General features: G+C 40.4%; 1 protein-coding gene across 1 annotated transcript in view; it reads right to left on the bottom strand.

Moving 5' to 3' along the window:
* Positions 1-16,702, bottom strand: part of dscaml1 (Down syndrome cell adhesion molecule like 1) — a 99,390-nt gene extending 82,688 nt beyond the window's left edge. The window contains exons 1-2 of the mRNA XM_085430126.1: positions 16,360-16,702; positions 4,372-4,692 (exon numbers count right to left, since the gene is read on the bottom strand). Coding sequence (XP_085286252.1) covers positions 4,372-4,692; positions 16,360-16,402 — 364 coding nt within the window. The 5' untranslated portion in view covers positions 16,403-16,702. The remainder of the gene's footprint in view (positions 1-4,371; positions 4,693-16,359) is intronic.
* Positions 16,703-18,539: the final 1,837 nt, after the last annotated feature.

Genomic DNA, 18,539 nt, shown 5'->3' with positions numbered 1-18,539 from the left:
CACCTAACTCACGGGCGGCTAATGTGAATTGAAGCTTAATTTGTAAATAAATCAAAACTAAAACACAATTAATTCCAATCAGGTCCTAATCTCAGTTTTTCATTTAAACAGCCCTTGCTTTTCACTGAAGCCATCTACCTCAGATCGATACCCTGGATCGACAGAGTGGCCTCGGCTGTTGTGGCCGAGCCAATTCTTTCAATCATTTATTTACTCTCTGACTGACCCTGCTGCCTCTCGTCAATAGCAAGTAAAATCCCCAATGCCCACTGAGCCTCTCATAGAGTGTTTAAAATCGGCTTGGCAGATTGTAAATGTTTGGCGTGATGATGACAGTGGTCACATTTTAATACAGCAGAGGTGCTAAACCAGTCAAGGTCACCTCGGGTTTGTACTTCCTGTCAGTGATCCCACCTTGCCCTACACTTGATTCCTTTTAAGAAAGTGTTGTTTAACCACTCGTTACCCCATTAAAATCTGTCAATCAAGCCATGTATGGCGACATGCCCTTGGACCCATCTATGTAACCGACCCCACTAAGAGGCAGCTGTTGTGATAGCATTGTCATTTATCACACGTTTCTCTTAGAAAATATGAAAGACAGAGAGGAAAAAAACCATTACATATTCATCCTCTTAAGCCTTGTGACATGATGCAAATGGTACCCCAACTGATTTGTGTGTAAATTGCACTCCCCCTCATCGCATGCGCAGCAGAATCATTAGGATGTTACTGATGCCTGACTATATGCAGCCTGGTTGCCTAGATACAAGTTAAAACATGGGTCTGGGCGACTGGGCGCACTGGGAGGCAAGTCCTGTATCACTGTCGCTTCAATAATTAACGACGGAGAAACCAAATACTGCATTTACTTATTCATAAAGCGAGCATTAAAAACACAGCAAAGGGAAAGGATAGAAACGGGGAAGTATAATGAAATACAAGAGAAATGAATGGATGTGGGTTGCATTATTGAATTGAAAAGGATGAAAAAAAGCAGTCTATCAGGTTCAGGTTCAGACAGATATGAGGAGGGCAGATAGAAGAAATAGATCTAAACACCTGCTGCCTTGGCCCTGTCCTACGTAGGTTTGTGTGTTTTAGGTGGAACAAAGGGGAGATAGGGTGGGGCTCACCGAACAGGTCTACCCAAATCATTATACCAAGTTTTTGTAAAGATGTGTTATGTGAGCAAAAAACAAAACTCTCAGATGTTTTTTTGCAATTTTGTTTTAAATTTCTATCCTTCAAATGTCCTTTGGGTCTTTTGTTTATTAACAGACAGAGAAAAATGCTAAATTTGCTTTATGAGAAAGTCCCTTGATATTTTTAAGTTTTGAACTGAAGCTAAGGTAATGCTAGGCGGATAGACAGATAGATATACAGTACAGTCATGAAAAAAGGTTTTCTTTTTTGGTCAGAGTTGAATTCAACAAATTATACCATTTATAATATAATATTGAAATTTTTGTTTAGTTAACTGGTGATTCTAAATTGGTTGTCGGTGTGGATGTGCATCTCTCTGTCTTGGGTAGGGTGTACCCTGCATCTCCCCCTACGACCGCTGGGTTAAGCGCCTAACCCTCCAGTAAGTACAGATCAAACTGAAGATGAAACTCAAGTTGCCATGCACACTCCAGTTTAAACATACGTATATCAATAGCCTTTCAGTTGCCTCTGGATATGAGAATGTATCAAACTGTTTTACCAAAAATAGTTGCGTGCAATAGACTGGCGTTACACTCGAGTGAAAAATGCACAGAGAAAACTAGATTTTTCAAAATGAGATACCCAAACAAAAACATATACAGGAAAACAAGCAGCCCACATACTGATTTTCATAAATGTAGAGCTATCCAGACAGGTGCTTGAGCTATTATTGGACCACAATCAGCATGCAAAGAAAAGGGTGAGAAAGAGGGGGAGGGATAAAGAGAGAAAGGGAGATGTGAAGATGTGAAGCGAGAGAGAGAGGGGGAGAATGACGCAGGGGGAAGTGGGAGAGAATTTTTTTAGGGGGGGGGGGGGGGTGTCACACTGTGAGCTGTCAGCTGTCATCATTCTCCTGCACCACCTGAGACAGGGCATGCCACACCCTAGCGCTCACGCCTCTGTCGCCCATGGCAACTACAGGATTTTGTGTGAGTGTAACCGAGCCTGTGTGTTGTGTACAACTCTAGGGGTAATGAGGCACACACATGCATGTGAGCTCTGGTTATGGAGCTGTGGAGTTGTGGTTGCCTCAGCATTTAATTGATTAATTGTTGTAATTATTTGGGAGGGAAGGTCATCCCAGCACAGAGACTGGCTGTAAGGTCACTCTCACGCTGAAGGGACTGTCATCCTCTGGGGACCACATATGAGAGTGTTTGTGTTAGTGGTCGCGAGGAAGATGATCCAGCAGCATTTTGGAGAATGATTTTGTTGGTATACGTGTGTGCTAAGGAACTGCTGACTCTCTCTTCAGGTAGAATTGATAAACACAGTCAAAATGCCTCACTGGCTATTAGCATGACCTAAAAATCTACTTTTTTTTCAGGATTTCTTTTCACATCTTTTCATGTGTCTAGCTCACTCCAAAATCTTTCCTGCCAAACACCCTTACAAAGAGCTGGCGACTAAACACCATGAGCCAGCTTGAGGAAAATGGCTGAGCCTGTGTTTCAGTGTGTGTGTGTGTGTGTGTGTCTGTGTTAGCCTGTGTGTGTGTGTAGTTAGGGGACTTTCCAGTTCATGGACAGATGGAGAGACTGGGAGACAGGAGGCTTGCTGGCACGAGCTATTCGCAGGCTGGTGTGCATGTTGGTATGTGTTTGTTTGTGTGTGCGCGTGCATGTGTGGGTCCGTGTTTGTGTACATGCGCATTAACATGCAAACGTGCATATCTATTGTATAAAGTGTGTATCACATGAGGTCATGTGCATGTGTTTTTTACTTTTTGTGGTGTGTGTGTGTGTGTGTGTGTGTGTGTGTGTGTGTGTGTGTGTGTGTGTGTGTGTGTGTGTGTGTGTGTGTGTCACCGTGCAAGTGTTAAAAGATCAGTAACACCTTTCCTCGGTGTGTTCAGCACCTCTCTCCAGCTTTGACCTTGGCAGGGAGTGTGGACAGGTCACCAAACCAACTGTCTCTGTGCCTGCATGTGTGTCAGGGCACTCGGAGCTACTTAAGCCCCACCGAGAAAAGTTTTTGGTTTAAAATGACAATATGACTGTGGGCTGTTTGTGTGACCATATTTTCAGATGCTGGCTGTGGCTATGTTGTTTTTGTGATCACTTCAATGTGTGCCAAAAAAAACTGCCTCCAGCTTGGCACTTGGACATTTTTTGGTGAGTATTTAGTGAAGTGAAAATTTTCAGAATGTCCACATAATATTATTTTATTGATAACCTTAGTGGTCTCCAATGGGCCCTCAACAAATTTAAAACATGAAGATCAGTTTTCTTGTCATATTCCAACGCACTGCACTCGACCAGTTTGGTGGCACAAGAATTTGTTTTTCAAAACTTGAAGTACCTCTCCTGAAAAAGTTTTGCTACCTCTCTTTTTTTTTGTTACAGAAAATGTATCCAATCACTGAAAGAGTCCAGTAGTGGCTTTCTATAGTAAAGCTAAAAAAAAAAAGTCAGTCTAGAAATGAACGAAAAAGTCTTTTTGTTATGATGGTCATAACATGGTCATAACAGTGGACACAAAATACTTCTATCTCCATGTTAGTTTTAATAACGGCAACAACTACCGGGCCAGAAAAGCATGAAAAGGTAAGGTTAGTTAGTTCACCTGCCCTGAACATACATGATATGACAAAAGTTGCACCTCTTAATCTTTGAATAGGAGCTCACTGAATTGAAATGTGGTACTATAATAACATGTCACCATTACAACAAGTCAGTTTGTGAAATTTCTTCCCTCCTAGATATCGCATGATTCTACAAAGTGATATTTTCACAAAGTGGAAGCATTTAGAAACAGCTGCCACTTGGCCATGAGGTCGAAGGTCATGTAAAGTTACAGATCAGGTTTGCCAAGTGTTGAGGTTCCATAGTGTGTAAAAGCTGATACCACTCCACTGACTCAGTAACTGCAGAGCTCCAAACCTTCTTTGGCATTAACATCAGTACAAAAACTGCACACTGGGAGCTTCGTAGCATGACTTTCCATGAGCAGCTGCTGTATGTGTAACATGTAGGTGGACCAGTACTTTTAATGTACATTTAAAACTGACCTTAAATACAATAACACTGACATCAATAATATATTCTAAATACATATAAAGAAGAAAAAAGGTAATAGTCTGCTGGTTTGGTAAGTAAGAAACATAGTAACATTCCTGAATTAAAGTGTCCTTCTGGCCATTCAGTTTTAAGCCCTCACCTGCTTTGATGTGGATGCTGGGGCTTCGAATCTTGCCCGCTTGGTTCTCAGCAGTGCAGAAGTATTCGTTGTCATGGATAATGCTGTTATAGGCGGAGGGGGAGAAAGGGTAGAGCTGGAGGGTGCCGTTGGCATGCACGTGGCGGATATGGGGCACGTCGTAAATGTCGTCTCCGGCAGCCAGGTACCAGCGCAGGACGGCATGGGGGGCGCCACCCGCGGGGCAGGGCAGGGACACCCCCACCGAGCTGGAGAAGGTCACCCGCTGCAGGGAGGCGTTCACAAAGTACAGCCGCGTAGAGACAACATCCTCACTGTTGACTGTTAGGATGAGAGAAGGGGAGACAGAGTTAAATAGCTGATATGTGTCAGATATAGAGACAACATTCACGCCCAATATAGAATGTGCACAATCAAGGACCAAGGAGACTGAATAAAGTTGCATAGCATGATAAACTGCAACAGACAGCCAGTGCATTAATAATGAAATATATAGTATATTAATTGTACTTGTTCACTTTGCAACTTAAACTTTGACTTTAAAAAATTATAATTACAATTATTATGAAAAACTAAGCAGATACAAGATATCCTGTTCAAGTATAAACCAACCTTAAAAAATCAAAATCATGATGAATCAACACATGAAGGCTATTCCATGCAGGAAATTGCAAGAAAACTGAATATTTTATACAACAGTGTGTATTTCTACTTTCACAGAAAAGAAAAAACTGGCTCTAACCAAAGCCAAGAAAAAAAAGTGTGAGGCTCTGATGCACAGCAAAGCAAGAGAGCAAGTACAACTTGTTCTGAGAATCAAGAAACTCACACATCCTCAAATGTGAGATTCATTGTATAGTACCTGCAAAAAAAAAAAAAAAAAAAAAAATCAACAGTGAAAGATAACTCTAGGTTTGTGGCCTTGTAGACAGAGGCCATATGAGGCTGGCCACTAAATGGAAAAGATTAGGATGAGTGAATGAATTTGGATCTAAAAATGAGGTGTAGAACAAATAAAAGATGCTGGAACATTGACTGCCATGTAAAACAGTTTTTGTAAAGGCTAAAATAGATCTAAATGACTAGAAGACTATTCCTCCATTTTGAAATGCCACGCCTAAACTTGTCAACACTGTTTGTATAAAGTCTCTAAACTCCTATGACTCCTGTAGTAGAGCTGTTTCACTGAGCTTCACCTCTACACCAACAAATTACAGCTTGGTGGCAGTCAGGAAAAACTCTAGTATTCAAGTTGCTTTAAATATAATAATTCTAAGTGTCATTTGGCATTGCAATAACTTGGTATTGGCAGCAGTGGGCACCAAGAGAGAACAGTCCTGACTGAAAGAAAGCAACAATGCCAGATAAGAGCAGTGGCACTGGTGCGTATCACAAAAAATCAAAGGAGACAAACAGTTTGTGTCCTGCTTCATTTCATTTCATTTTTTTCTTGCTCTTTAGTTTTGTTGTTGTTGTTTTTATTAATATTATTGCCATTTACTTTTGCTTTCAAATATTGGTTATTTTATTTTAAGCACCAAAACTTTGCTGGACTTTCACAAAGATGGTGATATAGAATACAATATGAGTTGGAATCTATAACCTTTCCTTCTGTTCAGTATATTAATTTTACTTATTAATTACTTAATTAATCTGGGGAAGCTAAAGATAGATAGATAGATAGATAGATAGATAGATAGATAGATAGATAGATAGATAGATAGATAGATAGATAGATAGATAGATAGATAGATAGATAGATAGATAGATAGATAGATAGATAGATAGATAGATAGATAGAAAGTACATGCTCAGGAACATGGATGTTCTGCATAGAGATTGAAATGGCGGGAGAGATGGAGGGAGATTGAAGGAGGGAGAGAGGGAGGTAGGAAGTGAGAGAGGGTCTTTGTGGATAACATGATTTGAATATTGAAAAGAAATTCTATTTTGTAGATTTCAGATAGATAGATAGATAGATAGATAGATAGATAGATAGATAGATAGATAGATAGATAGATAGATAGATAGATAGATAGATAGATAGATAGATAGATAGATAGATAGATAGATAGATAGATAGATAGATAGATAGATAGATAGATAGATAGATAGATAGATAGAGGTGCATCGTGAACATCCATGTTACTCTTTCAGGCCTAATGCATTCTAGAGATGTATTTACAATATTTTACAGGTCTGTTAACTAAATCAGTGTGATACAGTCAAACATTAAACATAAACCTACATGCATTTGCATTCAACCTATAAGAAAGCATCTACAGGCTCCTAGGTCACCTTAACTCAAAAAACTTCCTCACTGTCTGCCAAAAGGCAGACATAAATCTCATCCAATACGAAATCCTCTGAGATCTATAATCGAATATGTGTAAACAGGTAGTCCTTTAGAAACATGCCTCTCAACAGGAAAAAAAATGGGTTACATAAGATGACCCCGCCACCACTGTTATCTTTTCTGGAGGGAAAAATGTATAAACATTTGTGGTGTGAAAGCTAAGTGCTGCATATGTGTATGTGTGTGCATTTATGCTGGGTATAATTTGCTGTATATCAATACTTTTGTGGCACAGATGAAGAGTTAAGTTTTCCTAAGGGGAAGCAGACCACCAAATATCCTCTTTCGCACAACGCCCTCGTCAGCTATAAAGCAATGAGGCATCCTTTAAGATCTCTGTTTCTCTGTGTGTTTGTTGGAACTGGGAAGAGGGGTGTAGAGGAGTGTATAGAAGTGCTGAGCTCGGCTTGGCTGGAGGCCAGGGGAGGACGCTATGCCCCAAGCCAGAGTATTTTCTTCTCAGACAATGATACTTAATTAATCCCTTTTCCTGGATTTTGTCAACAATGCCTGGATTAGCCCTGTCTCTTTAATTCTCTGTGTGCTGGGAGAAAATAGGGTGTTAGCTATCAATGGAGATATAAAGACACTATCCAATGTCATTTAGGCTCTAATTTTTACAGATCCTCTATATCAATGGATATCATTAGCAGCCAGCTATAAAATGAAACACATAGGCTGACTAGCTGCTTTTTTAACATCTGAATGCATGGTAAGAAAAAAAAAGGAAGGGATGTTATAAAGGCTATTTTTGTATCTTTTCTGTCTAGTATAAATAGTAACATGTAATGACATTAATAACATGACATAAATAGGATGGGTCACATGAGAAAAGGCTCAAAAGTAAAATGCAGGGATTAGCCTGAACTGACGTAAGGTGATTTTCACTCTCAATTGTCTGCTGCCTGCCACCTAATGCATCTACCTGCCTTCCTTTCTCTTATCTAAGCGATAACTCCTCCTTTTCTTTCTGTTTCCCATCATTCCTTTTCCCTCTCCAGATACCCCTCAAAAGACATAAACCTTGTCTTTTCCTGCCACATTAAAGAAAGGCGATGTTACATGATTGAAATCTGTATGCCAGACACAGAGAGTTAAACCCACATAATCTCCTTTCACATTTAACACACACATAGTCTATCCACTCTGTAATCGCACTGCTGTGGGAGGCTGATGTCCGACTTCCCTCTTTTCCATGCGTGTGTGGGTGTGAAGCGGAAGGGAGCCAGGCAGGAGCGCAATATTGTAGACAGGATATGGGTGGCTGGTTGGGGGAAAGGTTCTCAGGTGCAAAGGTGTTCGGATGCAACTGAGTGACCGAGCGTGCATCTCAGTGTGTGGTAAGGTGAAAGGGATAGAGAAAGGTTAATGTTAAATGACTGCCTCCGCTCTTGATGCCAAATTCAACCAACAGCAGAAATCTACGATCACTTGTGCATGTGCAGAGCGTGTGACTGTAAATGTATGTGTGTACAAGCACGGCAGAGAGGAGATAGTCATTGTTGGAGCAGATCCTCTCTTCAAAAATCTGAATTTAGGTCAAGTTCAATCCATGCTACCGTTTGAATCCATGTCAATCACTTTCACAGGCTGCTAGGCTTACTGATCTGCACTTTCAGCACCACGGAGAGCACCACTATGTATTTCTGGGGATAAACACAGAAGTGCTGCCATACTTGGAAAATAAGGAGAAAACTATTAGCAGGTGACACTATTTGGAAGTAAAATATTTTCATGATAAAGTACTAAGTATTGGTTAAAAAGTATTCATAATTACGCAATTGTTCACTATTGCCATCATAAGATTAATGTTGTCCTTCAGCTCACCTTAAGTTTACCATAGCCTGCTTTGCGTGTCAGTGCTTTTCTACTTACACGCCTCGCACTTCACAATTGTAGCATAGTTGTCTTTAATCTTAAAGTCTTACCAAATGAACTCAAACAGCATTTGAGTTCATAGCTGCAGGGATGAAGTGATTTTAGTGGAAATGTTTGACAGTATGTGTTGCATATGGACACTATGTGGACAAAAGTACTGAAGAACCTTTACATTATCTCTACAGGAGCTACTCAGCCATGGAAACCCATGCTATAAAGTTCCTCCCCACAGAGCACCACTTTTCAACAACAGGTGCTTACTAAGCAGGACAATCTACTATCCATGAAAAACTCACAACAAAGGTTTGATCTGTCTCCCAAACTCCTGATAACAAGCCAGTTTCAGTGCACATGAAATGTTTACAAAATATTTATATTCTCATTTAAAAGGCAGTGTCCTTAGGAATGTCACTGCTGTTTAAATATTTAATACAAAAATCCCTAAAATGCAAAGACTGTTGGGCTAATTTATATCACCTAAAAAATAGCTTTCTTCTTAAACTTATCAGAATATATCTGTTTGAACACATGAAGGCTATTCCATGCAGGAAATTGCAAGAAAACTGAATATTTTATACAACAGTGTGTATTTCTACTTTCACAGAAAAGAAAAAACTGGCTCTAACCAAAGCCAAGAAAAAAAAGTGTGAGGCTCTGATGCACAGCAAAGCAAGAGAGCAAGTACAACTTGTTCTGAGAATCAAGAAACTCACACATCCTCAAATGTGAGATTCATTGTATAGTACCTGCAAAAAAAAAAAAAAAAAAAAATCAACAGTGAAAGATAACTCTAGGTTTGTGGCCTTGTAGACAGAGGCCATATGAGGCTGGCCACTAAATGGAAAAGATTAGGATGAGTGAATGAATTTGGATCTAAAAATGAGGTGTAGAACAAATAAAAGATGCTGGAACATTGACTGCCATGTAAAACAGTTTTTGTAAAGGCTAAAATAGATCTAAATGACTAGAAGACTATTCCTCCATTTTGAAATGCCACGCCTAACCTTGTCAACACTGTTTGTATAAAGTCTCTAAACTCCTATGACTCCTGTAGTAGAGCTGTTTCACTGAGCTTCACCTCTACACCAACAAATTACAGCTTGGTGGCAGTCAGGAAAAACTCTAGTATTCAAGTTGCTTTAAATATAATTGGTATTGGCAGCAGTGGGCACCAAGAGAGAACAGTCCTGACTGAAAGAAAGCAACAATGCCAGATAAGAGCAGTGGCACTGGTGCGTATCACAAAAAATCAAAGGAGACAAACAGTTTGTGTCCTGCTTCATTTCATTTCATTTTTTTCTTGCTCTTTAGTTTTGTTGTTGTTGTTTTTATTAATATTATTGCCATTTACTTTTGCTTTCAAATATTGGTTATTTTATTTTAAGCACCAAAACTTTGCTGGACTTTCACAAAGATGGTGATATAGAATACAATATGAGTTGGAATCTATAACCTTTCCTTCTGTTCAGTATATTAATTTTACTTATTAATTACTTAATTAATCTGGGGAAGCTAAAGATAGATAGATAGATAGATAGATAGATAGATAGATAGATAGATAGATAGATAGATAGATAGATAGATAGATAGATAGATAGATAGATAGATAGATAGATAGATAGATAGATAGATAGATAGATACCCAAACTGCCAACAGGTATACTCTCATATAGTGGTGGTTTTCTTTGATTGCTGTATTTGAATCATTTCTAAAGGGTCAAAGAGGTAAATATTTCCAAAAAAGGTGCTGCATGAATAAATGAACACATGAAATGAAGCCCTTTAGAGGCATTTATTCCTTTTCAAGACATTTATTAACTTCCCAACTTCTGAGATTTGGTATATGAACACTTATGAGCTTCCTGAACCCTAGGCAGTGAAGCTTTGATACAAGATATCCTGTTCAAGTATAAACCAACCTTAAAAAATCAAAATCATGATGAATCAACAAAGGTGGCTTAATTTTTTTTAAACAACTCACTTAAATTTAGAGGGAAACCTCTTAAAATTAGTAGCATGGGATGAATGGGCTAATTGTTTTATTCTATGGTATAAATCCAGGTCACTGAGTTCACACACATTCATGCGCACGTGCAAAAACACATGAAAGCAAGCCCAGGCCTTCACTGCAAAAATGACAGCCTCCAGCAGAAAAGACCATCAAGATGATAGTGGCAACCAAGGGTCTTATGGCAGTAATGGTTTAAAGCTTAGTACAGAACAGTAAAAACATACACATAATAGCTGCCAAAATGAAGCGTCTGCTTTAAACTTATCAAAAGTAACTCTGTACTGGTCATGGGTATCACACAGATACATTAGACATATGGCGAAGAGCTCTTGTTTGCTGTTGGGCAATAGTAAAGTCTTCCCTGGAGACTTGACCTCTTTAGGATATCTGACAGGTGAGATGTTCAAATTGGACAGGAATTACAGGAATTAATGTGATCTAAACAAATAGCAGTTAGCTGCATTATACTGCACGATCCATGACATACTATATACTAACTTCCAATTCAAAGCTTCAATGAAATGTCAATGAAATGCAGACAACTACTGGAAAACTAAAGAAGAATATCTTTCTATCAAATATTATAACAAACTGTTAATAATTTGTGTAAAGTGACATATAAAAACATGGGGTGCAATAATCTTGCTTTTCCTCTTTATTTGAGTAACATCTAACCTCAGATGTTATCTGAGTCCTTTCACTGCCCCAGGCTCTCTTTTTCTTTTTCCCAAGCAGAGGAATAAGGAGCCAGGAAGCAGCACTCATTCATTCATGAACAGTATTTTGATTTTCTTCTTCAAGCCTCGATGCACTGATTACAATGAAGAAGGTCAAAGTGATTTTGGGTGAAAAATCTTTCCTGCTGGATGAACCCTTCAATATTTTCCTCATTTGTTCTCTCCTTTTGCCCCCTTTTTAAATTCTTACTTTTCTTTTTGTCCATGTATTCCTTTTGATGGTTCTTTTTTACTCCAGTCCATCTCAGCAATAGACTTAAATACATTTTGCACATTCCTTCCATGCTTTTGCAGTTGATATAAAACTGGTGTATGAATATGTATGCTGGAGAAGCCAGAATATTGCCTATGGTGAACCGCTATGCATAATGCAGCCTTTTCTGTCTCGTCTACATTTATTCAGACACACACATTCATACCATCACGTGCACAGAGAAACAGGGCTATAAATTCCTCCTTCTCCCTCCCTCTTTAACTCTTTCTCCCCATAAAACAGACACACGCAGAGTCACATAAATACATTCTTAATTGCAAGTAGATTTTCAATATTGCGATCCATGCAGCACTACAGATAACGGCCCACAAAACCCATTCAGGTCAAATAATAGCCAAAGCAAGTCTTTGCAGTGATAATGCATGCAAAAAGCAAAACATAAAAGACACGATCGTGTTTGATGGAGAGGAGGGTCTCGTTTAGATTAAGATATCCATTATTGCTGCATGGCAATGTGTCAGTATAGTTTTGTGTGCAGTCAGAAAATTAACAGTGTCTCATATAGTTTCATTAAACATTGCAGTTAATAAAAGAAAGAAAAATTCTGGATTGAATATAGGTGGTGTGTGTGTGTGTGTGTGTGTGTGTGTGTGTGTGTGCGCGCGCGCGCGCGCGCGCGCGCGCTGAGGTGCAGGGTGGGGGTGGGGGGTTAAAGGCCCTGCATACAACTTATGCAGTGTCAGTGAAATATTAGGCAGCCATTTCGGTGTTTGAAAATTCACATCTCACACTTCAAAAAGATGATTTCCGCTGTTGAAGCGAGTGTCAGAGTTGTGGTGATGTGTTTTTTTCTCCTCTCCCTCAGACACAGGACCATAAGTTGTCAGTAAGCAGAACACAAGAGAGAGGCGGAGTGAAAGAGAGTTGATTGTTACTATGGACTGTGGTAGTTTCACTGCTATTTTGGGGTTGGGGCTTACTTATGTCCTAAGACATGAGACATGGCTTTCTGTGGGAGAAACGGGCTACCGGACACGACTTTGAGCAACCTGTGTAAGCCGTTAAAGTCGATCTCTGTGTGACTTGTTTACTTAAAAAATACCCTCATCATCCTTAACAGAAAGCAAAGATCACCGAAATCATTTGGATTGGAGTCCAGACCCCAGGTAATGCTGAAACTATGACCTCGCACCAACTTGTCGACGAGGTTCATGTGTTTCAAAGTACACAAAATGGCACAATGTTCAGACTGAATATGAGGCCGAATGGCTCGTTCGGATGGACGTGAGCAGAGCGACATTTGACAGTGAACCAGCCAAATATGACACGCAGTCCTACAGCTTTAAACTGTTGAGCCGTGTGTCTCCGACAACACTTTAAAGTTGTGTAGGCAGAGCCGGGAAAATTAGACGCGGAGCTCTCAAGTGTGACTTGGAAGAATTTAAGTGATATTTGACATGTGCGTCGCAGATAGACTGGAAAGTGAATTCCAGCCATATAATTAAATCCAGTCGGGCCGGACTGCAATAACCTCTGATGTTGTGTTTAGAGGGGTTTAAAAAAAACAGAAGGGGTGCCAAAGGAGAAGGTCACCTTTGAATGTCCTTCATTACCACGATTCTGGAGTAATATATATGTGTGTGTGTGTGTGTGTGTGTGTGTGTGTGTGTGTGTGTGTGTGTGTGTGTGTGTGTGTGTGTGTGTGTGTGTGTGTGTGTGTGTGTGTGAAGAAATCAATCGATAAATTAAAACAGAATAAACAACTCCAGAGATGGCGTCTTACTTCTATCAGCCGCTAAGTTTTCCAGTCCAGAAACAATACATCCGAGTCCATCGTGCGGGTGTAGCCGAGAAGCCACCAGAGTCTGACTCATACCGCAATTACAGGGCTCCCCCTCCAAGCACTTCTCCAGTAGTCGGTGACTGTTTTGTTTCCAAATTTACACACAGCCCCGCGGTGTGCGCACATCAGCGGGTCAGGCCGCTCTCAAGAATATGAAGGTGTCCCAAAGGAAGGCGAGAACACTGACAGGTGATCCTCTAGCAGATACCCAGAGGAGATACCCATACTTAACTTGTGTCGAAACACTCTTTATATGTCGTACACCAAGTCAGAATGTAAAGACAGTAAAAGTGTGGCATCATTTAATATCACAGCGCTCAGACACAAAGCAGATAGGGACACACTGCATTCGAGTCTCAAGGTTAAGAAAGAGAAACACACACGTTTAAATAAAGTTCTGAAATAATATATAAGTCAACGTGTTTTGTAGCTATGTGGGAGGAACAGCATGATGCAGACGGTTAATTTTACGTGTGTGTTGCAGGAGGCCTGTCGACCAAAACTGGATAAAACCGGAAAGATGTTAATTGATGAAATAATTATAGCAAGAGCTTAGTCCGCGTCCATGTCGATCACTACATGGCGTTTTCCTTGAAAATTGTATAAATACTGATCGAAATTCCTCGAATTCCACTCTGTACCGTGTGCCCCATTTCTAACAGTTCTTTTTAAATGTATTAATTGCAATATGGCTTCCCTTTTCCAGTTTCCCGGGCCCTATTATGGCCTGTCAGGCCTGACAGAAGATTCCCCCACAGCCCTCAGCTGTGTTTGTCTCAATCTTATTTCCATAAAATGACAAGCAGCCTCCCAAATCATGACAAAGAAGAATGGCTGTACTCCCCCTCCCTCTTCTGCCTCTGTCCCCCCATCCATCCATCCATCCATCTATCTATCTGTCTATCCCTGTTCTTCTCTCCCCCTGCTCTCCGCACTCATGGGTGCAGGTGTGCTGGGGGGGGGGGGGGGGGGGGGGGGACGCCAAACCAACAGCCAAAAGTGACTGAATGAATGTTTAATTAATGAAAGAAAGAAACGATAAAGTTAAACATCTCGCAAAATATCATAACACATAGCGAATCCTCATAATCATGTTTATAAAAAATAAAAAAGACAAATTGTGTGTCATTCTAGGAGGCGCGGCCGAACCAGCAAAATACGCAGTACTAATGCATATGCATGTATGATAATAGACCTACCCTTTCCCTTATTTTATAAAAATCAAACATATATAAAACACTCAGCGACCCCATAAAACAACAAATCACTGTTGGATCGTGCAAAACGATGGGAACATGGCGTAGGAAAAACAACGGAAAAATTGAAGTTTGTTTTCCACCGCGTTATCTACATCTCTCCCATCTCAAGCACTCTTTCCGCTCCAGTGGCTGTTTGCAGCCCCCAACCCTTCCTCCCCTCCCCTCCACCATACACACAGGCACACACTCACATCTCGTTCAGTCACGGGACAGGGCGATGTACAGTCTGTATAATCGAAATAGACCCTGTAATCCAATTACATATAACAAAAACAGCACAGAAGCCCTCGCCGCAGCTGCAGCCTGAAAGAGGGCACTGCCAAGGCCAATCATGGCGACTGGCATGAGCATGAAACAGGCGCACTGCCCACAGTTATAAAGACATTTTTGCAACTTCTCTCTAATTTGTGAGATTAAAATGGTTTAGAATCACGTGTATTCGGTTACAGACCTGTGCGTAAAGGAACGAAAGAACATTTACTATAAACACTAAACACATTATTTCATTGTGTGGCTTTCATGAAGTGTTTGGAAATTAGTAGACAAACAACAGAAGATTTTTTTTTAAATTTAAAGGGAAAAATGAATCATTACTTCGTATCTGCAGTATTTAGAGCGAAGCCAATCAGTGAAATCTGGTGCCACAGAAAATGGTGGATGAATAATTAGACCAGGGGTGATAACAACCGAGCCTGCACACGCTGACACTCCTATATTTTGCCAAAGAAAATAAACGGTAAGATATGGCATCGTATTTTAATTATCCAACTGGGGCAAATTATCTGCAAATTAAAGGCCAGTGGTCAATACCCAGTTCACACGTCTATCATAAAACGTATTGACCCTTGTTGCCTCGCACCCGCATCCAATCAGCACACAACGATGTTTATGCAATAGTTCAGTGTTCATTCAAAAAGAAAAACTGAGAAAAAAGATTCTTTAACCTCTAGGGACCCGCTTCTTCCCCGCTCCCATGTCACCTAAGCTCCTTGTGTGCGCATTCTCGCGCACACAAACTCACACCCTATCATCTTATTTGTGCTTCGACGGGACAGCAAAAAAAAAGTCAGTAAATATATTAAACTCCTCTGCCTCCTTGGACTTTTGCGAGTAAACAGTCTACAACTGTGTCCAGCAGCAGCGCTCGAGGTCGCCCCTTTATCCGTGCGCGCGCCTGCAGATCCTTATCAGCCTCTCCTCCTATTCAACAGCCTCCATATTCACGACACCTCCACATATTCATCATGCAAAATGCAAATGCCGTTATCTTTCTCATCTCAACGAAAGGCAGTGTTCACTTCAGAGATCTTTGTGCTTTTTCTTTACTGTCATCCGACGGCAGGGCATGTTGATTTTATTCTCCGATTGAACCAAATTTTTTTTTTATCATTTTAATAATATCATCAGATAATCACAGTGAGGACGTGCGATGAATCAGCCATCATGTTCTCTTCCAAAAATCATGGCTGCTCAGGAAAGCATCTTCGCCAAACATAAAAAAAAGTTACAATTCTTCCTCTAACGGCAATTTTGGAGTTTGAGTCATTCGTTTTAGACGTTAATTCGTTTAGTCCAGCACAATTCATCACCCGGACAACGTAACAAACATGCACAGACAACTTCAGCATTGCACTGGTAAGGGGGCAACATGCAGATGAGCAACACTTGAAGAGACACAATTCAAGCCTACCTTCTTGCAAAGAATACAGCAGAAGTAAAGTTACAAGCCACATGCCATTAAAAGCAGTTATATTTCACAGGAATTTTGTGCAGTCCCCAAGAAGAGTGCACGGCGCAGCGGTCGGCCAGGCGAGGCTCCGTGCTGGACTGGTTCTGCTGATGCTCCCCGGCGGTCTCTCCAGCCCTGGTCCCACACTCTCCAGCGCCGAGAAAGAGGCAGCGGAGAAAGTACCGCCTCTGTTCCCTGTATTCTCCTCCCCTCACCGGGACAGGCTGCCGTTGCCCCACCCCCGGTATCCTAATGATGCGCCGTGGTGGAGAGGTGAGCCATAAGTACTAAATGGGGACCAAACGAAAACCACTGGCACCGCTGTATTACGCGCACTGAATAGATTCTTTAATCCGGTGATGGGATGGAGCTCCAAGTGCAAATTTCAAAATTCAAAGTCATTCAAATTTGGTTTTCAGGCAAGGGACTTCAAATCGAAATGAAAATGCTCGTGATTTCCCATGCAAATCAGCCTAAGAATTTCCATGAATCGCTTTTTTTGTCGTTACACTGGTGCACTTAGAAAGTAAAAGTAAATTCTCCACAGGATCAGTAGTGGCATTGGGGAAACAGAAAACTCCATTGGCAAGCGCAAATTCCACACCCGGAGGAGGAAAAAGAGAACAGAGAAGCTGCAGCCTCCATATCCTACTAGAGGAAAGTGGGAATGATGTGCGCTGCGCACCTGCATGTAGCTACCAACAGTGGTGGCGCTGAAGTCACATTTGATACTGAACAGCAGACTGATATTATTCTACACCACACCTCACCACAGCGTTGATGGATATCTCATTAAAAAACAAATCTGTGTACATGCGCCTTTCTCTCACTGTAACACTCAGACACACTGAGGAGCTGCACTTGAAGTTGGTGTTACTGGTTTATGACAACAGGTGTTTCTGAAAGAGGGGTCCAATACTTTCATCTTAACTACAGCTATTAAGCTGGTGTATTTACCAAGTCATTTAAATGGCATGGTAGCAAAAAAAAGTTGTGAAAAAAGTTGTGACCGGGGAATGTTTACCACTGTGTTGCATCACCTCTTCTTTCAACAACAATCTCTAACTGAGGAGACCATCTGACGCAGTTATGAAAGTGAAATGTTTTCACATTCTTGCTTGATGTAGGGCTTCGGTTGCTCAACAGTTTGGGGCCTCTGTGGTATTTTCTTTTCATATTTTTAGCAGTTTTCAGCTGAACAGCTACAGTCAGAGCGGTTCAGCTGTCTGATTCTTTTATTAAGAAGCCAATTTGTTTAGCATTGTCTTAACCTGGATGGATGAATAGCATTTATATAACACTCTACATTCATGGCACCTTTACACATGAGATTATTATCTATACCATGTTTGTGTGTGTGTGTGTGTGTGTGTGTGTGTGTGTGTGTGTGTGTGTGTGTGTGTGTGTGTGTGTGTGTGTGTGTGTGTGTGTGTGTGTGATTTATTGTTACTTTTTCCCTGTAACACTGTAACAATAAAATAGCAGTTTAAAGATACACATGTATTTAAACTGTGGTATTCCAGAGGACCCAGAGAAAATCAACCAGCCACATGGAATCACAGAGGTGATGGTTTATATGTGTATTAAATACTGTTTGTTTAACTGAAGTAAAGTGAAATCTTTAACTCTGAGATCTTATCTCATTTCCTTTTGTATTTGACCAAACATAGACACTATAAAGACACCAACTTTTTGGCCATCAAAAAACTGCACAAAAGTAACTTTAAGTTATTGCAGTAATTAGTCTTAAGGTACAGATTATAACTGTAGAAATACAAAACTGTTTCACTGTCTCTATGTCTCTGACAGGCCTAAAATTCTTGTCCATTTAGTACTGGTTTTTGGCCTTGCTGCTTGCATTCAGTGACTTCTCTGGATTATCTGAATATTTTTATGATAAGTAATGGAAATGATGAAGTGCCAGCATTCATTCCCATTTTATATTAACATGTGTTGTTCTTAAATTGTTCAACTATTTACCCAGGCAGTGATTCACAGAGCATTGTGCCCCTCACCATCTGTATTTGTGAAAGACTCTGGATTTAACCTCACTATTCATGAGACATCGATACCTTCAAATTCAAAAACTGTTTTTTAGAAAAAGGAAAGTTCTTAGTTTCAACATTTGATGTCACCTCTTT

The sequence above is a fragment of the Copadichromis virginalis genome, linkage group LG14 (assembly GCF_057382275.1).
Source record: "Copadichromis virginalis isolate Kocher_CV1m ecotype Utaka linkage group LG14, C_Virginalis_male_GT1.1, whole genome shotgun sequence".
NCBI classification, from domain to species: Eukaryota; Metazoa; Chordata; class Actinopteri; order Cichliformes; family Cichlidae; genus Copadichromis; species Copadichromis virginalis.
Note: the sequence above shows the minus strand (reverse complement) of the source record. Positions and strands in the feature narration are given on the sequence as shown.